Raw genomic sequence first — 18,799 nt, forward strand, 5'->3', positions numbered from 1 at the left:
GCCAGCATTTATGGAATATTCTCAGTGCACAAGGCAAAGCCTGTCATGATGGGCCTTGCAAACAAGCAGGCCGACTGACGATGTAAACTCAGCGTGGTCCCACCGTGACGGGAAGCGAAGTGCGGTGCTGGGGGGAGTGGGGTGGGCAACCTTTGCTTTTCTTGTTTTTGTTTGTTACCCTCACCTGAGAATACTTTTTCCATTGCTTTTCAAAGAGAGTGGAAGGGAGAGAGAGAGAGAGAGAGAAATATCAATGTGAGAGAGACATCGACTGGCTGCCTCCTGACCGTTTGCCTCCCCCACACGCCGCCCCCGCCCCTGAGCCACAGCCCAGGTAAGTGCCCTTGACCGGGATTGAACCCGAGACCCTTTGGTCTGCGGGCCGACGCTCTAACCGCTGAGCCACACCGGCCAGGGCGGGATGGGCAACCTTTTCTCATAAAGGGCCATATAATAAATATATTCAGCTTTGCAGGCCAGAGGGTGTCTGTTATAATTACTCAGCTCTGCCCTGCAGAGAACATGTGAACAAATGGGTGTGGCCCTGTGCCAGTAAAACTTTATTTACAAAGCACACTGGGCTTGGCCAGTGGCCTGGAGTCTGCAGACCTCTGGAGCACAATAAGAGGTTGCTATTTTAGAAGAGTTTCTGGTCAGAGGAGCCATGCTTTGAGTTGGTCATGGGGCAAACCAAGCGCACAGAGGGGAGAGGGCCATTCTGGGCAAGGGGGCAGCCAGGCGAAGCCCTAAGGCAGGCGCCTGTGTGCGTGGTCCTCTGAAGGGCCCTGCGGAGGCCCCGTGTCTGGGGTAGGGGGGCAAGGCAGCAGATGAGAAAAGCAGTGGTTGCTTATTTAGGGACTTGCTGACCCCGTAGTAATGACTTTGGATTGGATTTTAATTAAGTATGATTCCTTTTGGATATCAAAGGATATATCAAAGTCATTTTCAGCTTGTAATTTCACTCCTTACTATGGGAACTTATAGGAAGATTAAAATATTCTGTAACACTCACCGGATATTTTCTTCTTTCCGTAGACAACCTGGCAGCTGAGCTAGAGGCCAACCTTGGCCTCATTGAGGAAATTTCAGGGTATCTGAAAATCCGCCGTTCGTATGCTCTCGTGTCACTTTCCTTCTTCCGGAAGTTACGTCTGATTCAGGGGGACACCTTGGAAATCGGGTATGTGGACCTGATTCTGTGTCTACGACCTGAGCACTAACTAGGAATAGGAAATTTGTGAGTTATAAAAAGTTAGGGGTTTTTGCCAAGACATGGAAATAACCTAAGTATCCCTCAACAGATGAATAGAGAAAATGTGGTGTGTATATTTACATATGCAGGGAATATTATTCAGGCATATGATTCATAACAAAGAGCGAAATGCTGCCATTTGTGACAACAGGGATGGACCTAGAGGGCATTATGCTAAGTGAAATAAGTCAGACAGGGAGACAAGTGCTGTGTGATCTCACTTATATGTAGAATCGAACCCCCCCCCCAAGATCATAGACACAGAGGCAGGGGTGGGGGGTTGGGGTGGGTGGGCGAAATGGTGAGGTGGTCAGAAGGTGCAAACTTCCAGTTATAAAGTAAATCCCGGGACCTAACGTACAGCACGGTGGCTGCAGTTAACAATATTGTATCATATATTTGAAAGTTGCTAAGAGAATGGATATTAAAAGTTCTCATCACAAGAAAAAAATATTTCTTAACTATGTGAGGTGATGGATGTTAACTAAACTTAGTGTGGTAATCATTTTGCAACATCTATATGTCACATTATTGTTAGGTACACCTAAAACTAATAATGTTAGATGTCAGTTATATCTCAATAAAACTGGGGGAGAGAATAGAAAAACTTAGGGGTTTTTCTATTGTGATATAATTGATCTATAACATTATATTAGTTTCAGGTATACAACATAATGATTCAATATTTGTGTATATTGTGAAATGATCACCACAATAAGTCTATTTAACATCCATCCTCATACATAACTACAAAAAATTATTTTTTCTTATGATGAGAACATTTAAGATCCGTTCTCTTAAACAACCTGTTAACAACACAGTCACTATACTGTAATTTAGGAGTTTTTAAAGCCAAAAAAAAATCTAGGAGAAAGTGCCTGGAGAACCTTGAGAGGGAGGAATTTTGTATGTCAAAGTCATTTTCAGCTTGTAATTTAACTCCTTACTATGGGAAATTATAGGAAGATTAAAATGTTTCTGTAAAACGAGTGTTGGAACGTGTCTGAAGATCCAGCCAAGGAAAGTGATACCCGTTTTACAGTCACCCTTGGAAGTCACAGGGGGTACAGCCTAATTTTATGCCCTCCCAGGGCGCTAGCTGGAGTGAAACAGGGTGTCTGGCTCTTCGGGCTTCACTGTGAGTTGGAGTGCAGGCCTGACCGGGATCCTTCAATTGCTGCATCCGGGACTTGCTCACGTCCTGGTCCCATTGATACTGACTACAGCTGCTCCTTAATGAAATATCATCTCCTCTGGCCTATAGGGATCTACCTCCCCAAGATATTCTGCTGACCTCCTGGATTTTCTTCCTCATTCCGCTCCCAGGCTCCTCTTCCCCCCCTTTGAGAATTGGTGTCCTGGGCTCCCAGCCTTAGCCATTTCTCTAGTGATCTCTACTGCTGACATTTCCAGCCCTGGCCTAGCCTCAAGCCTGCTTCTGGTTGGGTGACCCCAGGAGCCTCAAATGCAATGTGTACAAATGAGACTCCCATTCTTTTTCTTTTTTCCTCATTGCTTTTCAGAGAGAGTGGAAGGGGGAGAGAGAGAGAGAGAGAGAGAGAGAGGGAGAGAGAAACATCGATGTGAAAGAGACACATCTATTGGTTGCTTCCCCCACACGCCCAACCAGGGCTGGGGATTGAGCCTGCAATCAAGGTATGTGCCTTTGGCCAGAAGTGAACCTGGGACTCTTCAGTCTGTGGGCCGATGGTCTAACCACTGAGCCAAACCAGCCAGGGTACAACTCTTGTCCCAGTTGTCTATCCTTATTTCTTGGATCCCCTACCCTCGAGTTTTGCGCTGACCCTGTTTCAGTCAGTAAAACAACAGAAATCCAGACTAGCCATGCTTCATCCAGATTGAGATGGACTTATGGGCAAGAAGTATGAAGGCCATCCAACAATGCCATCAAGGATAGAACCCAGGCTTTTTCCATCTTCATGTCATCATGCCGTACCCTTGACCTTATGTCTATAGAACCATCAGAGAAAAGGAAAAGGGACAAAGATATATGACAATTAAGAATGTCTCTTTAAGAAAATCTTACCTGGAATCTCCCATGTTCTCACCCCTGACATTGGCTTCTGTTTATATCTCCTTGACCAGAAATGGGTCACATGGCTGCTCCTAGCTGCAAGGGAGGCTGGGAAACTGTGAATACTTATCTTTTCCAGTCTGTATGGTAGAGGAAGGCAAAGGAAAAGAGGGATGTGAATGGTTTTCAAGAAACCAATTCACAGAATTGTTTAGAGTACCTTCTTGAGTCACTCACCAGTTCATACTGATTTTTCTGTCATAAAACTACTTTTTTGTTGAAGTTCAGACCTTTCGTTTGGACTGTTCCAATGATCTCCTAGCTGGGCATCCTAGAACTAGATGAGTGCTGTCCAACAGAAATATAATGCAAGTCACATCTGTAGCTTAAAATGTTCTAGTAGCCACATTTTAAAAACATTAAAAGAAATAGATGAAATGAATTTTATAATGTATTTTACTTAACCCATTACATCTAAAATGCCATTTCAACTTGGAACCAATATAAAAATTATAAAGATCTTTTACACTCCCTCCCCCTTTTTTTGGTGTGCTAAATCCTCAAAATCTGTTTTTTACTTCCAGAACAGTTTGAAATGGCCACATTTTAGGTGCTCAATAGCCAGAGGTGGCTAGTGGGCTCTGTATTGTACAATATAGGCCTAGATGCTTTCCTTTTCCCATTCATTATGTGCAGGTGTCCATGGGCACAGGTCTAATCAAGTTACTGAGTTGTTACAAAACCTTCCGTGGCTCCCCTCTGCCTACCCAGGAAGGCCACATGCCCTTAGTCTTGGTTTGGTATGCAGGATACTAGAGAGTTTGACCCACTGCAGTTCTCTAGTCTTGTTTCCTGTCACCTGTCGGGCCATAGCAGGCTACTTTTGCTTTCCCTTGGGCTCAGCTCAGGTGCCTCTGTGTCTTCAATCTTTCCCCTCTGTGAAACCCATATCTCAATCCATCACAGTCTTACTCTCCTCTCCCACAAGATGGAGCTCAGATACCTTCCTGGCCATGAATACTTCCTCAGATTCCCTTGGTTCTCCTGCCCCCCATTTAACACTTACTGAGTAGGTGCCAAGCAGATGGTTAGGGCTGTGTATGTACTGCTGAGCAGGATCAACTCCAGCCATGACCACACATCTTGGAGTTGGAGACTGCAAGCCAATGAATGACTAGGTGTGTGTGTTTTCATAGGAACTACTCTTTCTATGCATTGGACAACCAAAACCTAAGGCAGCTATGGGACTGGAACAAACACAACCTCACCATCACTCAGGGGAAACTCTTCTTCCACTATAATCCCAAACTCTGCTTGTCGGAAATTCACAAGATGGAAGAAATTTCAGGAACCAAGGGGCGCCAGGAGAGGAACGACATTGCCCTGAAGACCAATGGGGACCAGGCGTCCTGTAAGTGGTGATACCCTTCCAGCTTGTGGACCAGATAGTGTGGCTTCCCTTTCCTTCACCCACAACATTGGCCCCCAGTGGTTATCACTGCCTCCCCAGTGAGTTTAAATAACTATGTGTGATAGGCTTTCTGAAATACTGAGGACAGGTGTTGTACGTCTTATCTCTGTACCTACTGGACCAGATACAGTGCCTGATACTGGAAGATAAGCATTGACTGAACTAATGAATGATACCTCCTTATATATGGCCTTGGCTCAAATGCTACAGTAGGTCTGCAGTTGCTACAGCTGGAGGCTGTCAGCTGACTGCACTCCTCTCACAGGTTCTCTCTAGAAGGGGTATCTGAGCATTGAACTACCAGGATTTCTGTAATACCATCATGTGGAGTTGATTTCTTACAGCAGAATGTGGTCCACACTGTGGGAATTCTGGGGAGGAAAAGTGTGGTTGGGGTGGAGCTTAAGGGAGACTTGCATTTCAGGCAGAGGAAGTTATTCTCTCCAATGTATTGGAGAGCCGAGGATCTGTCTGTGCAAGGTATAATGATCCGCACACTCACTAAACTCACTTAGCACATGCTCATTTGCCCTGGAGTTACATCTATCATGCCAGGCTTGAGAATCCATGTGCATGACAAAGTTGTGTCAGGACTCTTAAAAATCCCTAACTATTGGCCAGTTTTCCTTCTTGCATTGGTGCCAACTGCTGTTATTCAGTTGAGCATCTGGCCAGGTAATTGACTGGCAGTAGGGGCCAACTGGCATGACTAGTCTAACATACTGGGAGACACATGTGGAAGCAAGACCTGTCCACAGAACAGCAGATTGACATCTCCTTTACATGGACATTTTTGGGAGTGTAGGATCACTGTTTTGGGCTGAAACAAATGATGAAATACTGATATTGCTTTTTTGAAAAAACCCACAACTTTTCTAGGTGAAAATGAATTACTTAAATTTTCTTACATTCGGACATCTTTTGACAAGATCTTGCTGAGATGGGAGCCATACTGGCCCCCTGACTTCCGAGACCTTCTGGGGTTCATGCTCTTCTACAAAGAGGCGTAAGTAGAGAGTAAAGAGGTGTGGGTATTGCATGTGTGCTCATTGTTTCCCTCTGAGGCTCCTCTCTATATTCTTCCCACTTGTCGAATAAACTTGTGGAAAATCCAGAAATTGATGCAGATGGGTTTCATTTGGAGGTCCAGATTGTCCAATTTCCTATAGCAATATTTTATTTTGCCCTTTATATGTACATCTCACCAGATTTCCTCAACAAAAGGTTGTTAAGTGTACTTTATAGGTTTTTAAAATTTTATTTTTTACCTACTTCGTATTTTTCCAACATTTGAAAAATTGTGGGAGGGAAATCCAAGATGGCAGTGGAGTAGGTGGATGTTAAACTCGCCTCCTCCCAGTGATAAACTGGAATTACAACCAAAATATAGAGCAATCAACCCGAATAACCAACTCAACACTAGCTGAAGAAAAATTTTACAATCAAGGATTTGTAGAAGAAGCCACATGAAGACTGGTAGGAAGAAGGGCAGAGACTCAAAAGGGCTATCCCCTCTCCCTGGGCAGCAGCTGAAATTTTGGAAGGATATCTCAGCTGCAAAGGTTTCCCCCGAGAAGCATGAGGTTCCAACCCCAAGCTGGGCTCCTGAGGCCAGAGTACTAGAGCTGGGAAGAAGTGCCCATATAACATATGGCTGTGAAAATCAGCAAGGAATCTGCCTGCCAGGGAGATGGAAGAGTACGCTAGGGACACCGGCACCCTAATGCAACCAAAATCTTGTTCTCAGCCTAATGCACAAAATCTTGTTCTCAGCCACTCACCCTGTGCTCCTGTGAAGGGATGGTGGAACGGACTAGAGTCTCCAGAGGAGAGACTGGAGTTTGGGGCTCTGGAGAGAGAGGGCTGAAGGGATAGCCAACAGGATTCCTGTACTTAGTTCATCTCCTGCACCACGGACACCATCTTTCTTGAGTAGAGCACTCTCTTCCATATGGTATTAGCCTGAGGGAGTGCAATAGGCCCACCCTCTGGACTCCTTGTTGCCTCACCCTGCGTAGCTTGGGCCCTGCTGAGGAGTCAGCTGCCTAGACCTGGATGTAGAGATCTGGGAAGACTCAGGTGGTGTCAGTGACTGAGTTGTGTGGCTTTGTGGCAGGCTCCATTTCCCCCACTTTCTGGTGAACCTGACTGGAGGTGCCTCCCCTGCAGGGGAGATCCACTAGCCCCATCCTCTTGACTACAGGTGGGCAGAATCCAGGACAGATTGAGTTGTGTGGCTTTGGGATGGGGGACACTCCCCTCACCTCCGCCAAGCCTGACCGACAGCAACTCCAAGCCTGATTGACAGCTTCCCCTCATGAGAGATCCACTAGCCCCATCCTCTTGACTTCCCCCTGCTGTGACTGGACAGACTCTGGGATAGACTGAGTTGTGTGGCTTTAGTATGGGGGCCATTTTTCCTTCACATGCCCTACTTATACAGAGCCCTCCCTTCACAGGGCCGAATCTTGCTCTTTTTGGGCCTGATAAACTGCTGGCCTTACCCTGACAACTCCCTAGACCCCACCCCATCACAAAGATGTGTGAGCACCCAGTGGGTGGCAGGTAGACTGTATATACTGGGAAATTTGCTGAGTGGCCTCAGACCCAGCAGGCACCTAGTTTGAACCTGTATCAATCTGGTGAACACCATTCACCCCGCCTGGTGATTCACTGAGAATCTACCTCATTCAACTTGAGTACCTCCAGAGGCTCTTTCAGTGACTGAGCCTAACAGGCAGCTGACAGGCAGAGGCAGACAGAGGCTGATCTCAGGGTGTATCGGAACTTTTGTTGACCTTTCCCCGGGCCCGGAGCTGGTAAAAGCCAGCCTTGTGCAGAGCTTGGTACTACTGGCACACACCCAGGTCCAGCAGAGGCAGCCACAATTGTAGATCACTTTGAAGATCCAAACCAGTTGTCCAGGGCCAGTGAAAGGCAGTGTCTGATATTGGACTGTGCCAGAGTCCCTTCTAAGAGCTGACACACCTACAGGCCAGCTTTAGACAACGTCAGAGCAGGATCCAGTTAGCTTCACAAGTTGCATATTCAAAGGGAAATCTCAGCAGGCACTAGACCCTGCAGAGAATTTAGCTCTGTGTAATTAGCACCTGCACAAAGCTCATACAGTGTGGTTGGGGTTGATCCTCATAGTCAGCCAGCCTGAGGGCCGACCCCATCCAGGAACAGACCAATAGCAATCAAGACTCAAGTACAAGAGAAGGGTCCACATAACCCCCACAAGGGACATTCCTGGAACACCCAGCTCAGGTGACTAAGGAAACTACACAGCGAGGTCCCACAGGACACTTACTATATAAGGTCACCCTACCAAGACTGGGAGTCATAGCAGATCTTGCTAATACATAGAGACAAACAGAAAGAGGCCACCAAAATGGGGAGACAAAGAAACATGCCCCGAATGAAAGAACAGGAGAAAGCTCCAGAAAAGAGTGAAATGAAATGGGGGCAAGCGATTAATCAGATACAAAAAGTGGTTATAAGGATGCTCAGGGAACTTAGTGAGAATTACAACAGCAAGAAAAAGGACATAGAAACCATAAAAAGAACCAGTCAGAAATGAAGGATACAATATCAGAAATGAAGAATACACTAGAAGGAATAAACAGGAGGTTGAATGAAGCAGAGGATTGAATCAGTGATTTGGAGGATAAGGTAGCAGAAAACACCCTACCAGAGCGGCAAAATGAAAAAAGAATTTAAAAAAATGAGAAAAGTTTAAGGGACCTTTGAGACAACATGAAGCCTACCAACATCCGCATCATAAGGGTGCCAGAAAGAGAAGAGATAGCACAAGGGATTGAAAACCTATTTGAAGAAATAATGACAGAAAAATTCCCTAACCTGGCAAAGGAAAAGACACACAAGTTCAGGAAGCACCTAGAGTCCCAAACAAGATGAACCCAAAGAATCAGCTGATTTCTCAACAGAAACATTTCAGGCTAGAAGGGACTGGCATGAAATATTCAAAGTGTGAAAAACAAGGACCTACAAACAAGACTACTATACTGAGCAAGGCTATCATCTAAAATTAAAGGAGAAATAAAGAGCTTCCCAGAAAGAAAAAACTGAAGGAGTTAGTTTCCACAAAACCTGTATTACAAGAAATGTTAAAGGGTCTTCTAGAAGGAGAGGGAGGAGGAGGAGGGGCGGGAGAAGAAGAAATAATAGAGGAACATAGGCGTAAAGAATAAAACTGTCAATAAATACATACCTATCAATCATCACTTTAAGTGTAAATGGTTTAAATGCTCCAATCAAAAGAAATATGATGGATAAGAAAACAAGATCCATATATATGATGTCTACAGAGACACACCTCAGAATGAATGATACACACAGACTAAGAGTAAAGAGATTGAAAAAGGTATTTCATGCAAGTGGAAATGAAAAATAATAAAAGCTGGGGTAGCAATACTATAAGTGACAAAATAGACTTTAAAGCAAAGGCTATAGTATGAAGCAGAGAAGGACACTACATAATGATGAAGGGAGCAATCTTACAAGAGGATATAATCCTTGTAAAAATTTTGCACCCAACCTAGGAGCACCTAAATATGTAAAACAAATCTTGATGGACCTGAAGGGAGAGATTGATGATAATAAAGTCATTGTAGGGGATTTTAACATTCAATTGACCACAATGGATAGAAGTTCCAGACAAGAAATCAACAGAGAAATAGCGGGCTTAGATGACACACTAGATCGGATGGATTTAATTGATACCTTTCGAGCATTTCACACCAAAGCAGCAGAATATACATTCTTTTCAAGTGCACATAGAACATTTTCTAGGATAGACCACATGCTAGGACACAAAACAAGTCTCAATAAATTTAAGAAGGTTGAAGTAATGTCAAGCATCTTTGACCATGAAACTAGAAATCAATCACAAGAAAAAAACCTGAAAAACACAAAGACATGGATGCTAAAAAATATGTTAATGAGCAATGAATGGGTTAACATTTAGGTCAAGGAAGAAATCAAAAGATACCTTGAAACACATGAAAATGAGAATGCAGCAACCCCAAATTTTGGGACACAGCAAAATCAGTTATAAATGGGAAATAGCATTTCAGGCCTATTTCAAGAAACAAGAAAAATCTCAAACAGTCTTACCTTACACTTAAAGGAACTATAAAAGGAACAACAGAGCCCAGAGAGAGTAAAAGAAAGGAAATAATAAAGCTCAGAGAAGAAATAAAATAGAATCTAAAAAACAATACAAAAGATCACTGAAACTAAGATCTTTTTCTTTGAAAAGATAAACAAGATCGGCAAACCTTTAACCACACTCATCAAGAAAAAAAGATAAGAAGACCCAAATAAATAAAATGGGAAATGAAAGAAGTAACAGCTGGCAGCACAGAAATACAAAGGATATAAGAAAGTATTACAAACTATACACCAACAAACTGGACACTGTGGATGAAATGAATAAATTCCTAGAAACATACAATCTTCCAAAATGAAATCAATAAGAATCAGAAACTCTGAGTAGACAGATTAAAACTAAGGAAATTAAAGTAGTAATAAAAAAAACTCCCAACAAAAAAAGTCCTTGCTTGGATGGCTTCACAGGAGAATTTTGCCAAATATTCAAAGAACTAACACCTATCCTCAAATTATTCAAAAAAATTCCAGAGGATGGAAGACTCCCAAGCTCATTTTACGAGATCAGCAGTATCTTAATTTTAAAACCAGATAAAGACTCTACAAAGAAATAAATTTATAGGCCAGTATCCTTGATGAACAGAGATTCTAAAATCACCAACAAAATATTAATAAACCGAGTCCAGCAATACATTAAAAAGGTCATACACCACGACCAAGTGAGATTTATTCCAGAGATACAAGGTTGTTACAGTATGTGCGAATGAGTAAATGCGATACACCACAGAAACAAAAGGAAGGATATAAATTACATGATCATATGAATAGATGCAGAAAAAGCATTTGATAAAATCTAGCACCCATTTATGATGAAAACTCTCAGCCAACTAGGAATAGAGGGAACATAAAAGCCATATATGACAGACCCATAGAAACATCACAATTCAGGGATGTCCACTTTCATCATTCATATTTGATATAGTACTGGAAGTCCTGTCCACAGCGATCAAAGAGAAGAAATAAAAGGCATCCAAATTGGAAAGAATGAAGTAAAACTCATTATTTGCAGATGACATGATACTATATGTGGAGAACCCTAAAGATTCCATCAAAATACTAGAACTGATAAGTGAATTCAGTAAAGTAGAAGGTACAAAATAAATATCCAGAAATCAGTTGCATTTTTATACACCAATATTGAACTATCAGAAAGGGAAACTAAGAAAAGTCCCATTTACAATTGCATCAAGAAAAATAAAGTACATAGGAATAAATTTAACCAAGGATGTAGTAGATCTGTATTTGGAAAAGTATAACACACCTTATAAAGAAATCAGAGAAGGTACAAATAAATTGAAGCGTATACCATGCTCAGGGGTAGGAGGAATAAACATTGTTAAAATGTCCATACTACACAAAGCAATGTACAGATTCAACTCAGTTCCTATCAAGATACTAATGTATTTCAAAGAACTAGAGCAAATATTACAAAAATTTGTATGGAACCAGAAAGACCCTGAATAGCCACAGTGATCTTGAGAAAGAAGAACAAATTTGGAGGAATCATACTACCTGATATCAAACTATACTACAAGGCCATAGTAATCAACAGCATGGTACTGGCATAACAACAGACATTTAGATCAATGCAATAGAATAGAGAGCTCAGAAATAAATCCACTCCTTTTTGGTCAGCAAATACTTTGCAAAGGAGTTGAGAACATACAAAGGGGTAAAGATAGTCTTCGACAAATGGTTTTGGGAAAACTGAACAGATACTTGCAAAAAAAAGGTAACTAGACCATCTTCTTACATCATACAAGAATAAACTGAAAATGGATTAAAGACCTAAATGTAAGTCTCAAAACCATAAAATTTCTAGAAGGAAACACAGGCAATATTTTTTTCTGATATATTTCCTCAGGTAAGGGAAAGAAAAGAAAAAGTAAACAAAAGGTACTACATCAAACTAAAAAGTTTTAGCACAGAAAAGGAAAACAACAAAAGGAAAAGAAAACCCATTGAATAGGAGACCATATTAATGATACATCTAATAAAGGGTTAATATCCAAACTTTCTAAAGAATTCATGGAATTTAACACCAAAAAACAAGCAATTCAATTAGAAATGAGCAAAGGACCTGAATAGACACCTCTCCAAAGAGGACATACAGATGGCCAATAGACATACGAAAAGATGCTCAATGTCACTCATCATCAGAGAGATGCAAATTAAGACCACAATGATATATCACTTCACACCTGTCAGAATGGTCCATCATGGACGGACCTGGAGAATATGCCAAGTGAAATAAGCCAGTCAGAAAAAGACAGGTACCATATGGTTGATTTCACTTGTATGTGGAATCTAATGAACAGAATAAACTAACAAGCAAAATAGAAATAGACTCGTAGATACAGAGAACAGATTGACAGCTGTGAGAACGGAGGGGTGTTGGGGGGATGGCTGAAAACATTGAAGGGATTAAGCAAAACAACCCCAAAACTCATAGACACAGTCATCAGTGTTGTGATTACCAGAGGGAACGGGAAGTGGGGAGAGGTAGAAGAGAGCCAATCGGGAATAAATGGTGATGGAAGGAGACTTGAGTTAGGGTGGTCAATATACAGTAGAATATATAGAAAATGTATTATAGAATTGTATATCTGAAACCTATGTAACTTTATTAATCAGTGTCACCCCAATAAATACAATAAAAAAATAAAATGACAACTGTTACAGTGCTTCAAAGGACAGAATCATGAAGTGACTTGACACATAGGTCAGGAAGAGCTTCCCTGGGGAACTAAGAATGGACTGAAACATGAAGGAAGGGCCAGAGCCACAGTGTCAAAAAGGCCAGAGGAGTAGCAAATGCAAGAACCCAGGAGACAGTGGGACACATTTGAAGAAGTGACCCAAGTGAAAAGCAGGAATGTGAGGCCTCATGGGAGAACGGGCTGGAGGGGTGATGAAGGGACAGTCCCTACATGGTCTTGTTGAATTGTAAGAATTTTGCTCTTTATTAAAACCATTGAAGAGAGAGAAAAAATTGCGGGAAAAGCACATAACACAAAACTGACCATTTAAACTCATTTGGAGCATCCAGCTCAGTGGCACTGTGTATGTTTGTGATGTGCAGCCATCCCCACCATCCAGCTCAAGAATTTTCCATCTTCCCAAATGGAAACTCTGTCCACAGTAAACACTTAGTTTCGAGTGTACAGATGGGCTGAAATTTTAAAGGAAGATAATGGAAGTGATGATGGTGTTAATATCAATAATAGCTCCGTTTCTCAAGATTGATTATGAGTCACGCTGTGCGCTGAGGAGTTGCATACATTCTCTTATGTAGTCTTCTCAGGAACTCATGAGGTAGCTATTAGTATTATTACTGCTATTAAGAAACAATTACTATTAAATATTTCTTATCAAACATTATTTAATGATATACATTACACATACTACATAATAAAGCTAAATATAGTATATAATGTAACTATAATAATAAATATATTACTATTAATATTACTAATCACTATTATTAAATATTATTGAGAGTCAGGGGAGGTGGCTCCTTTCTCTTTGGATGTTTCTGTGTTGCTTTTCCTTGTGCATAAGGTGTTGTGAAGAGGATGCCGCCCTAGGGGGTGTGATTTCCCCTGGCTGCGTCTCTGGGGTCCTCAGAGCAATAGTTGGAAATGTTAACCAGCTTTCCTTTCACCTTGAAAGGCCTTATCAGAACGTGACGGAGTTTGACGGCCAGGATGCGTGTGGATCCAATAGCTGGACAGTGGTGGACATTGACCCGCCTCTAAGGTCCAATGACCCTAAGTCGCAGAACCACCCTGGGTGGCTGATGCGGGGCCTCAAGCCCTGGACTCAGTACGCCATCTTCGTGAAGACCTTGGTCACCTTTTCTGATGAACGTCGCACATATGGGGCCAAGAGTGATATCATCTATGTCCAGACAGATGCCACCAGTAAGTATATTGTGTGACTTAAAGGAATTTGGGGGGGAGTCGGACGTCCTGCCTTTAACATGCCGGCATGGTGACATTGGATGAAGTGCTGTGTGCGTGGTAATCGTGCGTGCTGAGGTTTATCTTTTCAGAAGATGAGGCAGTCGCCACAGGCCACCTGAGGGGTATGTATATTTCTGCTTCCCGATGCGGAAAATTTTCAAATAGTTGCAAAAGTAGAAAGAAAAATAAACCCATGAACCATCTCGCAGCTTCAACAATTATCAACATTTTGCCACTTTTGTTCCCTTTTCTGCCTCTTTCCCCATCCCCATATTTTGGGGGTGCTGGAGTATCTCAGAACAATTCAGTTATACTTTTATAAAGCCTCTGTCCTCCGGTAGCAGTGGTTCTCCACAGGGGGTGACTCTGCCCCTGGGGGACATTTGGTGATGTCTGCAGACATTTGTGGTGGTTGTGATTGTGCATTGAGTGAGTGGAGACGAGGGATGCTCCTCAGCATCCTACAGAGCCCAGAACGGCCCAGTGTCAGCGCTGCTGTGGAAACCCCATAGGATAGAATCCAAGCTTCACGAGTCAGCCTCAGCTCTTTCGGCTAGTGCCCTCTCATCTTGTGCCCTCCAGCAATACGAAAGGACTTACAGTTTCTGGAAACTTCCAGCTCCCAGGTCTTTGATATTCTATTTTATTTTACCGATTAGAGAGAGAGAGAGAGAAATTTGTTCCACTTGTTTATGCATCGTTGGTTGATTCTTGTATGTGCCCTGACGGGATTGAACCTGCAACCCTGGCATATGAGGATGACGCTATAACCAACTGAGCTGCTCCTCCAGGGCATCCTGTACCCCACCTCTCACGACTCTCAGCCACCTCCATTCTCGAGGGAAGGTTTTGTGGAGGCCAAAGGTGATGCATTTGGGGGTTGTCAGATGCGTTGCCAGCTCAGTGATCCTATTGAATGGCATCCAGCTGCCAAAATTTGCCCTGTGACTGGGTTCAATTTGGGGTGTTAACCGGAAAATGCGAGCTTGCCTCTTCCCAAGTGCTCCCTTTCCCCAGCATTTTTCCAGTGACCCAGGCAGAGAGCTGGGCACACGGTTGGAGCTGGACAAGTGCTCCTTGCGCGAGAGGGTGGATGAATGCGCCCACGATCTGCATGACCTGTGGTCGGGGTGCGCTGTGGTTATGTACCTCACGTCCTGGGTGAGCATTCCGCACGTCTCCCGTTTTCTCTGCTGTTAAGTAGCACCGCAGCAGACACCTTCATGGCTCTCTAACCTGTGTGAACTGTGCGTCCCCTCACAGCCGCCCCCCAGCTCGCACCCTCCTCACGGTGGACCTGGTTCCTTTCCCTTCCCAGATCCTTCCGTCCCCCTGGATCCCATCTCGGTTTCGAACTCTTCATCCCAGATTATCCTGAAGTGGAAGCCTCCCTCTGACCCCAACGGCAACATCACTCACTACCTGGTCTTCTGGGAGAGGCAGGCAGAAGACAGTGAGCTGTTCGAGTTGGATTATTGCCTCAAAGGTGAGTGCGGCCGCTGTGTGACAGTGGCAGGTTTTCACCCGTCACACGCACCTTGTTCCGCTTCCATTTCCCAGCGTGTGCACGAGAGCAGACTTGCACACACACCCTGTTCCATCTCACACATACGCGTTTCCAAACATCACAGCATGAGCACACACTCTGACGTCTTGTGCGAAACCAGGTATTTCCTATGTCTTGGCGGCATTTCCCTCTGGAATTTTCTTCTCCGTCCCCTCCCCTCCTCCTCATCGCTCCCCACACCCTGTCCCAATGGGGATGGAGCTGCGTTAACCCGCAGGAGACTCCCCTGCTGGACTAGAAAGAACCGAGAGTGTTGAGAGGTGCTTGACAAAGTCAGGGAAGGATTTTGGCCCATAAATTTAGACCCTTAAGTTTTAAAGAACCGAGACAGCAAGGAGTGACAGTCTATTTCCTCCTGTGCTTTCTATTAGAAATTTATACTGATGATTTTTTTTTTTTTAGTCTTTAATCTTATTTATTTAAGGGGCTTCCATCTATCTACAGAAAAAAATGAAAAAATATTTGAAGCCTCAAACTAGTTTGTGTAAATTAGTTTAAGGTTATTTTTTAAATGGGTTTAAAAAACCCCATCAAACTGGAGAAACGGTTCGTGTTTTTCTTTAGTTGGTTTTTGTTTGTATTTCTTTTTCTTTAGATTTTGTTGGAGATAGTGACATCCTTGACCTTTGACCTTGGGGTTGCTGGTGAGGCGTGGCTGAGGCCGGGAGCTCTTGGTGAGCTCTAAGCTGGACCTCTGACCAGCTACAGGGCTCTGGGCAAGTCACCGAGCCAGTCACCAGCTGCCTCCTTTTTGGGAGAAGGGGCAGAGGGCCAGATGATCTCCGGGAGCTGTCCCAGCTGTAGGATCATGGGCTATATGTGTGCCTGTGACCTCATTCCCTGCCCGAGCCCAGGGTTGTAAACGTTATTTATCTCCTCGACTGCTTTTTATAACTCGAGAGCAGGCACAGCCGCGCGCTCAGCTGCGAGCTGTTGGCCCTGCATTCGAGTAACTGAAACCGCCAGCTGGAACGGCTGCCAGCAGCGGGGCAGGCAGTGCTTTCCTTTCCTTTCTTTTTTTTTTTTTTTTAAAGAGCAACAACTTTTATTTTTTGTTTTATTTATTTATTTTCTTTTTTTATTCTGGAAGTCTAACTCTATCATTACAACTGACTGTTTAAACATGTTTTGACATCTAATGATCCCAAAGTTTATATAATTAAGAAAAAACTTCCTAAGGACAGATATTGTATGATTCCACTCCTGTGAGGTGCCTAGAGGGAGTCAGATCCATAGAGACAGGGTAGATGCAGGGAGCCAGGGCTGGGGAAGGGGAGGGGGCCTTAGTGTTTAATGGGGGCAGAGTTTTAATCGGGGAAGGTAAGAAGGTTCTGGAGATGGGTGGTGGTGATGATTGCATGGTAATGTGAATGTACTTAATACCACTGAACTCTACTCTTAAAAATAATTAAGATGGCAAATTTTATGTGTATTTTACCATAATTAAAAAAAACCCAATGCACACACAAATATATAAACTTACTAATACACAACATAAATAAATATACTAACTATGGCCAGTAGTGGCTTCCTATTAGTATCAATAGTGTTTTTGGCTTTATGGAGGTATAACCCATAGTTAAAATTGTAAGATATTTAAAGTGTACATCGTGAGGATCTGATGCACGTGGAAGGGCCCCTCCCCCTCGGTAACTAACACCTATCACCTCACACATTTCTCTTTTTCTCTTTTTGGTGAGAACATTTAGAACATATGTTAACTCTCTTAGCATATTTAAATTTCTCAGTACAGTCTTATCAATTATATGGCTTTTTATTGGGGTAAAATATGCATAACATGAAATTTACTGTTTTAACCATTTTAAGTGTCAGTTCAGCGGCATCAAGTGCATTCGCGCTGGTGTGCAGCGATCACTACTGTCCGTCTCCAGGACCTTCTCGCCTTCCCAAACCGACACTGTCTCCATTAAACACTCACTCCTCGTTTCCCTCCCCAGCCCCTGGCTCCCACCATTTTACTCCCTGTCTCTATAAATTGGACTGTCTTAGGTATGTCATGATGCTTTACAATCACAGAAAACCATGGGACGCCAAGTGTCATGAGTGGGTGCTGGAAGGGGTAATAAGCAGCAGCCTACACCTGATCAGAAGTCCCCTCCTCTCCAGAAAATTGTCAGGAACACCCCTCCCCGCCACCTCCAAGGAAATCCGGAGTTTTTTCCTACCCATAGTGCCATGGCCAGCCCTCTCACAGTTACCCAGCCAGGTTATTCCATGTCTATTAATAGACCGAAGAAGTATTTTCAAGAGTCCCTTGCAGGCTTTAAAGCCGTGTAAGTGCTTGGGCTTCCGAGTGGATACTCACCATTCACAGAAAGGCACTTAGAGCTCATTGTCTTTGGGATCCACTCAAGGGGAGAGGAAGGATGGAATTTCCTTTGCTCGGTAGACACTAGTAAGCACCAGACACCGCAGGCTGGTGGCAGGAAAGGGGGCCCTAAGGGGCTGTCATGAATTTTGCCCGTAAGGAGTAGTGTGCATGTTCGAGGTTGTACCAAAAGTGTGGCTGTGCGATTGGACTTCAGGGATTAAGACACAGAAAACGGCTTTGTATTTTTAAGACTGTTACCTTGAGAGGTTGTTTTTGTTTTTAAAATTCCCTTTTCTAAGCTTATTAAAAACTTTTCTTTCCCCGATCTCCTCTCATGTCTTTAGTCCAGGGTTTCTCTACCTCAGCAGTGCTGACTTTTGGGGCCGGATAGTTCTCTGAGGTGAGGCTGTCCTATGCGTTGTAGAGTCTCCAGAAGGATCCCTGACCTCTGCCCTCTGGATGCAAGTAGTCCCTTCTCCGCCCCACCAGTCCTGACAACCAAAAATGTCTCTTGACCTTGCCCAGTGTGCAGTTGTGCAGCACCACTCCCTGGTGAGAACCACTGCTCTAATCTGACGTGTGGATTCCTGAATGAGCTGTCGATTCTTGTATTTCTGCTGCACAATTTGATGAATTAGTGTAATCATCGGGTCTCTAAGCCGGACCCCTTAGAATTCCTGGTAGAATTCTGCTCTGCCCTCTGATCTCTACAGTTAAGAGGTTGATTGATTGATCAATTGATTGATTCATTCATTGTACTGTGACTTGGCTCCCCTGTACTTTTCTAGCCCTACCCCCACCATTCTCTCCTACATCGTCTTCTTGCTACATTGGGTCCTTGGGGTCCTTTGAATGCCAAGGGAATTCTTACCTTGGGGCCTTTGCACGTGCTTTGTGCTCTGTCTGAATTGCTTTACGCCAAGATATGTGTATGGCCCATTCTTGTATTTAATTCGGGCCTGCTTGGCAGTCACTTTCTTTGAG

General features: G+C 43.5%; 1 protein-coding gene across 2 annotated transcripts in view; it reads left to right on the forward strand.

The window, feature by feature from the left end:
- INSR (insulin receptor) overlaps positions 1-18,799 on the forward strand; it is a 151,874-nt gene that overhangs the window by 93,662 nt on the left and 39,413 nt on the right. For both annotated transcript variants that reach the window (XM_087816272.1, XM_087816273.1), the window contains exons 5-9: positions 1,036-1,180; positions 4,484-4,698; positions 5,638-5,764; positions 13,624-13,874; positions 15,235-15,402. In XM_087816272.1, coding sequence (XP_087672398.1) covers positions 1,036-1,180; positions 4,484-4,698; positions 5,638-5,764; positions 13,624-13,874; positions 15,235-15,402 — 906 coding nt within the window. The remainder of the gene's footprint in view (positions 1-1,035; positions 1,181-4,483; positions 4,699-5,637; positions 5,765-13,623; positions 13,875-15,234; positions 15,403-18,799) is intronic.

The sequence above is a fragment of the Miniopterus natalensis genome, chromosome 4, assembly GCF_054644295.1.
Source record: "Miniopterus natalensis isolate mMinNat1 chromosome 4, mMinNat1.hap1, whole genome shotgun sequence".
NCBI lineage: Eukaryota > Metazoa > Chordata > Mammalia > Chiroptera > Miniopteridae > Miniopterus > Miniopterus natalensis.